A 9,456-nucleotide genomic window follows, 5' to 3' on the forward strand; every position below is an offset into this window, starting at 1 on the left:
TTCGCACTAGTTTGACTTGAAGTCGGCGCGACGGTTGACAGTCTCCTGGGGGACAATTTGGCACTGTTCAGGAAGGGCAGCGAGCAGGTCTGGATATCTACCGGAACGTACTTCCTGTTAGTAATAAGTCTTACAGCACAATTCCAGACATGTTTAACACAAGTAATTGTCGAGCAGCACATTACAGTGCGATACCTTTCCCTTGTAAGTCTAACAAATTGTCATCGTAATAAAACCGTCATGTCAGTGGCAACTCTTAGTTCACTCAGTGTCTAAATGTCTGATGTCTTCTAATAGTTTGCTACGCCACATTTCAGGTAAATGACGTCATTAGTACACTACACCGTACTAGGTGTCTGAAGTAATCTGAGCGCCAGACACTGATAACTCTAGGACGTCAAGTACCTGAGCAACACGCCACTAAGCACTTAAGCAGTCGCGTACCTAACCATCGGAACGACAGTAGTTATTGCCCTAAAACAATAGTTAGCAGTTTTGTGTCAAGACTTCCACACAGAATTTTCTCCACAATACATGTTAGAAAATTTTGGTTAATCCTCTAATTTTCCTGACTAGTTTAGACATTGCTAAGGAATTCGTTTTGTACGTAGAATAGTTGACAAATGTAGTTTTGATCCATTGTGAAAAGAAAAGCATAATACAAAAGTTTAACAGAGGATGGTGCTACTACCGATTTCGCTGAAGGTCATTACACACCATACACGATTTCAGCCTATCTACAGTTCTTTAGTTCATTTTTTTGCCGAAAATAAAAGTAAAGCAGTTTTTGAGATATTGAAGCTCTCTCGTCCATGCTTGAAAGTTATTGCTCTTGGTGTGGTTAAAATCTTCTACTTACAAGGAATTCAGTACTGAGAGACGCCACAACCGATAAGTTTCACTATGAGCATGTTGGATTTCCTGTCAGGCAGGTCACAGTTCGTAGTAGTAGACGGAAAGTCATCGAGTAAAACAGAAGTAATATCCGGCGTTCCCCAAAGAAGTGTTTGGGCCCTCTATTGTTCCTGATCTATATTAACGACATTGGAGACAATCTGAGCAGCCCTCTTAGATTGTTTGCAGATGATGCTGTCATTTACCGTTTTGTAAAGTCATCAGATAATCAATCAAAGAGAGTTGCAAAATGATTTAGATAAGATATCTGTATTGTGCGAAAAGTGGCAACTGACCCTGAATAAAGAAAAATGTGAAGTTATTCACATGAGTACTAAAAGAAATCAGCTAAATTTCGATTACGGTTAAAGTCACACAAATCTGAGGGCTGTAAATTCAACTAAATACTTAGGGATTACAATTAGAAATAACCTAAATTGGAACAATCACATAGATAGTATTGTGGGTAGAGAAAACCAAAGACTGTGATTCATTGGCAGAACACTTAGAAGGTGCCACAGGTCTACCAAAGATACTGCTTACACTACGCTTGTCCGCCATATCCTGGAGTATTGCTGTGCGGTGTGGGATCTGCCCAGGTGGGGCTGACGGATGACATCGAAAAAGTACAAAGAAAGGCAGCTCGTTTTGTACTATAGTGAAATGGGGGAGATAGTGTCACAGACATGATACGTGAATTGGAGTGGCATTCATTAAAACAAAGGCGTTTTTCGTTGCGACGGGATCTTCTCATGAAATTTCAATCACCAGTTTTCTCCTCCGACTGCGAAAACATTCTGTTGGCACCCACCTACATAGGGAGAAATGATCATCACGTTAAGATAAGAGAAATCAGGGCTCGCACAGAAAAATTAAAGTGCTCGTTTTTCCCGCGTGCCGTTCGAGAGTGGAACGGTAGAGAGACAGCACGAAGGTGGGTCATTGAACCCTCTGCCAGGCACTTTATTGTGAATAGCAGAGTAATCACGTAGGTGTAGATGAACATTTGTATACACGAAATATTATGTCGAGGATTTGTCACTTACCCAAAATTGGGATCCTAAATAATGAAGACGGAACTTTATAAGTATAAAGCATTACTTGTAAGTATAATGTGTTGGCATATCAGAAAAAATTGTCATGGCAGTAAGTGTGCATTCAGTTATTAGTTTACAGTAATTTCATTATCGCTGTAACTGTTAAATTTCTTATTGCGTACCATATGTTTTGTGATAAATTTTACTTTAATGGTCGTTTTCCAGATTTCGACATCACTACACTTTGATAATCCCATATTTGCGTCAGTTTCCTTTGTTTCGGATTTGAGTGCCAATGCCAAACTGATTTGAAGAGCCTGGTATCGTGTAGTATTCTGTAACAGACTTAACACTGGCTATCAGGGAGCTAATACAGACGACATATTCCAGATATCCTTTTTTCCTCCCAAAATGTAATAAATATACTTATAATGAAGCTCAGAAGTACCTGTTCATTAGCGTCAAATGAAGTAGTTCTCTAGTAAATCTCAGTGTATAATTTACGCTACTAGTACTTTATTTATTTAATCGGTACATATGATAAAAATGGAAGTATGTGTATATATTCCATATACATTCCTCAACCACTCCATCGATTTCAGCCCGACTTAGTGTCTGGGAAGAAGTACTGTAGAGGAAAGAACCACCTTCTCTCAAAGGGGGGCGGGCGGCGGTGGAAAAGAAGCGCACGTACAGACAGCCGGACTATATCCGTCCATTATCTGATAATCAGAGCACTTAGCGACTTACAACAAACTTTTCACACAGTTTCAAAGCTTATCGCTGACCCACTTCACCCTTCCCACTCTGCACAAAACGATGAAAGAAAAAATGTTTGTCGCTTACTATATTTCCACTGTTCGTGTAGTAAAACTGCCGCATCGGGCATGACGTTTTAATCTATTACTTCTTTACTACTGGTTCTTTTCGCAACACATTTTGTAGACAGTATCCACACATACCACTGAGTGTACCTGCAAAATGATACGGCTGCACAATACGCAGTTCAAGAGACATGCGTCGTAAACAATGAGCTACGTGGAGACGAAATTGTAAAGCGTAATTCGTTACACATGGAGGTGAAATATATGTACACATATGTGTGAAAAGTGTTAAATATATGCGACAGGTGAGTATGTGGGTTATTTATTTATTTAGCGTATGGCTATACATGCAACATTAATACATCAAGTGTTAGACATTAAAATCTTATAACAATCATAAATATAATTTATGTTTATATTGGTCAGTTAAAAGGTTATATTGAGGTTTGAGATCCATTCTAGCGCCGATGGGGATGCCTCCAGGAAGTCGGACCAGTTCCCTGCATATGCTCGCACGGAGCATTCACCATGGATGTGTTGGATCGTCTGTCTAGGGGCACCGCAGTCGCATTCTGGTGACATCGCTCTTCCCCATTTGTGTAGTGAATCCGCACACCTGCCATGTCCAGTGCGTATTCGATTTAATGCAGACCATGTTTTCCGTGTTAGTTCCATTCCAGAGATGTTGCAGTTATAGCTCTCAAACCAGGTCTGTAGTTGGTCATTTGTCTTTTGGTTCCAATCTAGTCTCCATTGTTTCATGTGGTCATAGTTATTATTTTGAAGCTGCTCAGCTGTGCGTATGGGTGGCTTTCTTGATTTCAATCGAGTGTGTCGCAGTTGTGAGAATTCTTCTTTAATTGGTAGTTCTGGTTTTGTCTCAATCTTTCTGAATTCGTGCGGTAGGGCCGCTTTTCTACGCAGGTCCGGGGGCAGGATATTACATAGCACCGGTAACCAGTACGTGGGCGTTGATTTAACAGTTCCAGAAATCAACCTCACTGTGTTATTTAATTGCCTGTCAATAAGTTTGGTGTGACAGCTATTAATCCAGACTGGAGCGCAGTACTCAGCCACAGAGAACACTAAGGCGATAGATGAGGTGCGTAATGTTTTTGCGTTAGCTCCCCAAGTAGTACCGCTAAGTTTTTGGATGATGTTATTCTGTGTTCCAATTTTTTCAGTGGTGTTCTCCAGATGTTTTCGGTAAGAAAGAGTGCGATCCAATGTTATACCTAAGTACTTTGGAAACTTATTATGTTTGAGGTTGGTGTTTCCGAGTTTTATGTTAATAATTTCATTTGCCATTTTGTTATTAAGATGGAATGTAGATACTTCAGTTTTGTAAGGGTTTGGCTTGAGTCTCCATTTCTTGACATAATTGTATAGTATTTCAACGTCATTATTAAGGACTTCCTCTGTATTGAAGAGATACTTGTCTCTGGTAGCCAGTGCTATGTCATCCGCATAGCAAAATTTTCTTGACTTTGTGTTTGGGAGATCTGCTATATAGAGGTTAAACAGAAGAGGGGGCAATACGGAGCCTTGCGGAAGCCCGTTGTTAATAAGTTTTGTTTTGCTTGTCTTTCCGTTTAGGGTGACCTGGAAGGTTCTGTTTCTCAGCATATTATGTATTAAGGATGTTAGAATCTGGCAAGGAATCACTCTTAAGAGTTTGTAAATTATTTCATCTCTCCAAACAGTATCATATGCAGATGTTAAGTCTAGAAATACAGCACTTGTTTTCAATTTCTGTTGAAAGCCAGCTTCTGTGTAGGATGTTAATGCCAGAACTTGGTCACAGCAACTACGGCCAGGTCTGAAGCCTGCCTGTTCTATAGGTAAGTTCTCCATAATAATGCCGCTAATTCGATTATGGACAAGTCGTTCGAGAAGTTTGTATGTACAGCTAAGAAGTGCTATTGGTCTGTAGCTTAGCGGTTGGTCTGCTGGTTTCCCTGGTTTCAGCAAAGCTATTATTCTTGCCTTTTTGAATTCTCTAGGGAGATGGTTTGTAGTCAAAATGTTCGAAAAGAAATTTGCCAGCCATTTGACTACGTTCTTTCCAGCGTAGGTTAGAAATTCTGGATGTATGTTGTCAAAACCTGGGGCTTTGCCCGGTTTCATATCCTTGAGGGCAGTAATGACATCATCCTCAGTGAATGGTCTGGAAAGCTCTGATATATTTGGAGTATTCTTTTTTAGTGTTCTGAGTTCGCGCTTAATCATCCTGGTATGTGGTTTGTCTCTCGGAGCTCTTGACATTTCGACAATGTTATTTACAATTTTCTCTGGTGTTATGGTTGGATTTTTCTGGGCTGGTCTTGTCGTACCTCCGAGTTTACGTAACAAACTCCATGCCTTCCTACTTGATTGAGTGAATTCATTCTTTCAGTTGCTTCAGTCCATCGTTGTCTTCTTGCGGAATCTAGATTGTGCAGGAGGTTATCAGCTATTTCTTGGTCACCACTACTAGTAAAATCCTCATATAGCTGATGGCATTTTGCATCCCATCCTGGGATGTATTCTTTTCGAAACCCCCTAGGGATGTGTTTTTTAGCTGTGGTAATTATAGCTTTCCTGAAACGATCATAGCATTTAGGTAGTGACAGTATAAACCGGATGCATTTATCAAGGTCCGCTGAATACTTCTCCCAGTCAGCTTTTTGGAAATTCCATCTAGGTCGAGGGAAGGATCGTATCAGGGGTATAGTGACACCGATGTCTAAAATAACAGGCCTATGCTGGCTGTGTGGGAAATCTGCGGCAACCCTTCTATGTATAGGCACTGGTTTTTCCTCGTTATCGGTAGTTACAAAGCAGAGGTCTGGATTGTAGTCCCTGCGCCAGGCGGCCGAGTGGAATGTGCCCCTCTCCTTGGCATCGAATATAAGATGTAGATTGTTCTCGTCGGCCCATTCCACCAGCGCTTCTCCATGTTCATTATTTTGGGTGTATCGCCACATTTCATGATGGCTATTAAAATCACCGGCATATATCGTTGGGTGTTAATGTACGGGTAGTACAATACTTGGCCAGATTTGGTTTGGTGGTTTGTAGACATTTATAAGTCTTATGTTGTCTACTTTTATATCAACAACATGGATGTTGTTTTCTGTGCTTGTGGACAGCAGGTGTGCATGTTCAATATCGGATCGGGCATATGTGGCGGTGCCATAGGCGTGATGATATGTTGCGCCTATTTGTTGGAAGCCTTGAATACGTCCTCTTCTTTGTAAGTCTTCCTGCGAGTCGGTATGTGTTTCCTGAAGGAGTACCACATCGATGTTATTGTCCAATAGAAACTTTGAAAGATATTCAGATTTGGATCGACTAATTCCCTCAATATTTAGCTGGCAGATCCGGACTGATGGTCCCAATCTTCTAGTCGGATGGTTCCCAAAGGTATCGTTCGTTTGGTCACTTCGTTGCATGTTTGAATTACCAGAAGATCCCAAAGGATAGTCTGGTAGCCAAGTTTGTAGACTATTTAGCCGCGATATAATCACGTTGCCCGGGATGCACCAAGTGGAGGCTAGTCTACTACGCACCCCAGTATGTGGGTAAAGTTACTGGTAAAGAGCTCCTTCTACACCCTTGGATCGTTTTCAACTAAACCTGGTACACTTGTTGCTTACTATCTGGAAAGAAATACAGTGGGGGTAAGAGCTACCAACCATACTCCTGCTCAGGCAGTAGTGATAACGTAGTGTTTAACAGAGACGGGTGGAGGTGAAGACAGAGAGGGGGGAGGAGGAGATGGCGGATGGGTAGACAGAGAAAGGTACGAGGAGGAGATGCACAGGATGAGGAGAAGAAGGTGCTAGACAGAGAGGGAAGAAGGAAATGAACTAAGATAAAATTGGAATACGTATCCAGGTAATGCTGTGTGCTCAGCTAGCACAGTATAAAATATCTTTGCTCGTTGTTATTATTTTTTATTTCACCATCATAAAGAACTCTCATTAAAAATACATTTTCATTTAAGAAAAGAGATAATTCAATTAATAAGTATTGTTCAGCAAATATTTTACCGTTGCCAACACACAGAACGATGACTCCTTCATTTATTTTTGTACCAATATTGTGCAGTAAAGTAGCTTTTGTAAAACCACAGTCGTATGTCACAGGAACGAGAAAGAGAGATGAAAGTTTCCTACTGTCCACCACAGTACCTCTTATAGTCACATTCCTTTGTGATAATGGAATATAGACGTCACGGTTTCTGCGAAGTAGTTTTCAGAGGTGACTTACGTTTCTGTAACTAAACGGAATCTCAGACTCCACCGAAACTACTCACTAAGGTCACAGTTGCAATTAATGTTGCAGTGAGTGACATCGCTAATGCAGAAGCTCCGGAAGAAATTACCGCGTAGCCTTTCACGTCAAGTTCCGGCACTCCCGGAACAACTCGCCTGAAATCGTCGTAGGAGCAGCAGTACGACAGCCCTGCGGTCTGATTGGACTGGTCCCACGTCAGCCAGTTGACCTTACCACATATGTCTGTACACAGGCGGTAGCGCGTTTCGAGCTCCTGTTGGTTGGCAAATGGGTTGTTGACAGTGATAAAGACAGCACACAGGCGGCTCTGTGGATCGTAGGCCATCTTCCAGAAGTACCTGGGCACCGGGAGGGTCTTCTTGCTACCGCTAGCCCCCGACAGGTAGAGCGCCGTAGGCACGCCGTCGCTGTTGTTGAGCGTAAGAACGCCTAAGGCACCGGTGTACACCTCCAGGTCCCTGTTTTGTGTCGCCGTTACGTTGCGCAGGCTGTCCTCGAGCGTCGCCCAGTTGCCCTCGTCCAGCTGCGTCCAGCGCGGAGCCGAGTTGACGCCGAAGAAGGTGGCCACTTGATGCGCTTCCAGCATGAAGTCTGTCGCTGGGGCGAGGGCGCCTCTCTCCAGCCGACCCTCGGCGAAGTAGTCGTCAACGGTTGTGTTAAGTAGGTCGCCAATGGTCAAGTTCTGTTGCGAGTACGCAGCTTCGATGTCCACATCCCCGTAGAAGCCGCTGTCGGTCCAGTTGGCCGACGAGAGATCAGTCACCTGAGCCCCGGCGATGGTGGAGGGGATGGTGTGATGAGTGTAGAAAGTGGTCAAGGTCTTGTTGGAGAAGCAAACGTCGTACAGGCGGTAGAACTCGGTGCCCACAACGAAACCCACTTCGACGATGGAGAAGTGTCCGAAGGCGCCGCACGAGGTGCTGGTGTAGCGCGCCGTGGGCGTGATAGCCTCGGCACACGCCAGTGCGTTGAGGGTGTACTCCACGGAGTTGACGGAGAACCTGGTGTCGGTCAAGCACTCGGCAGTCACGTGGTCGCCAGCGTTATCCAGCAGGAGGAAACTGGAGCCGGGACAGGCGACGGTGACTTGCAGCCCCTGCCCGACCGTCAGGCTGCCCGTACCGTTGGGGAGCAGGAAGCTGGAGAAGTCTTGCGCGTTTCCGGACGACAGGAGCACCGGCTGTGGCGATGGCATCGAGGCGGTGTCCACGCCCACGGAGCAATCTGCAGGGGAACCGTGTGTCAGCCATGTTGCCGCAGCTCATGCACACACATTTATATGCAGTCACGCATGCTTAAAATTGTTCGCCATTGCCTCCCGGAGTAGAGTGGTTTGCCCTTCTCTCGGCTTCACACAGGCGTAAATGGTCAAAGTCGGTTCTGTAATATGGAAATGAGTATTGGAGTAACGCAGAAGCTCCCTCGCAATACTAGCCAAGTGGAGACGGTTTGCAGTGGTCTTCATTCTAACTGTTATGAAGTGTTACTTGTGTTTGTCATTTGTATGTAATGAGTGCCTGTTGTTGCCAGTTAAAAGGGGTAAAATAGTGAAACATAGAGCTGGCACATAGAATCAAGGGGGGGGGGGGGGCGGCATGTTACGGAGGGTTCAGGACAGATCACCGACATCAGCGGTCGTTTTGATGTTATTTTTCTACATTGCACTCGGTTTTGGTGACTCAGTACACCATCTTCAAGCCTTAACTTGAGAGGGTGAATTCCAGTCGTTTATACGTTCCCATCAGTGGCCAACATCTACGAACTGGCTTCCGTAAAATACTGAAAAAACGACATCATGTGATGATTGCACGCACATCTTCACTTTTATAGTATTCTGTGGAAGCCAATTCATATACGTTGGCCACTGATGGGATCGTGTATACGATTGGAGTTCACCTCCTCGGCGCCAGTTAAGGCCCGAAAATGGTGAGCTGAGTCACCGAAACTGGTTGCAATATACTAAAATAACATCAAAACGACGACTGTAGGTGTCTTATTTTATTACGTAAGTGAACGGCGGAAATCTCGCAGACTATCACATAAGAATGGACATACGAAAAGAAACTTCTTCAATAAGTCACTAACGGCAGCTAAGCAAGATAATATAGGACATTATTTGGCTATCATATTACAACACAGATGAAGAGATGATTTTACAGAAATTCAGGAATAAGATACAACCACAACTAAGGGAAGAACAACAAGGATTTCGACCAGAAAGATCAACTATACAAGCCATGTTTACAGCCATACAGGACGTAGAAAAGTAATTTGGGAAGACGTCGCAGCTGCAGTCACAGATGTAAAACAAAGGCTTATGATACTGTTAGAAGGCAAGAGAAACGGCAAGGTATGGCTAGACTGGAACTGTCAAAAAGAATTCAACTCAGAATCAGAAACATTTACAAAAAATGCCTGAA

At 43.5% G+C, this 9,456-nt stretch overlaps 1 protein-coding gene across 1 annotated transcript; it reads right to left on the reverse strand.

Annotated features, from left to right (window-relative positions):
* Positions 1–7,031: 7,031 nt before the first annotated feature.
* LOC124775737 lies at positions 7,032–8,231 on the reverse strand. The gene has a single exon (XM_047250565.1). The coding sequence runs from the start codon at positions 8,229–8,231 to the stop codon at positions 7,032–7,034; it is 1,200 nt and encodes a 399-aa protein (XP_047106521.1).
* Between the last annotated feature and the right edge of the window lie 1,225 nt (positions 8,232–9,456).

This window comes from Schistocerca piceifrons, chromosome 2, assembly GCF_021461385.2.
Source record: "Schistocerca piceifrons isolate TAMUIC-IGC-003096 chromosome 2, iqSchPice1.1, whole genome shotgun sequence".
NCBI classification, from domain to species: Eukaryota; Metazoa; Arthropoda; class Insecta; order Orthoptera; family Acrididae; genus Schistocerca; species Schistocerca piceifrons.

Bases quoted from the DNA above. Each gene is read 5' to 3' on its own strand.
- LOC124775737 (XM_047250565.1), bottom strand. From the start codon at position 8,231: ATGCCATCGCCACAGCCGGTGCTCCTGTCGTCCGGAAACGCGCAAGAC.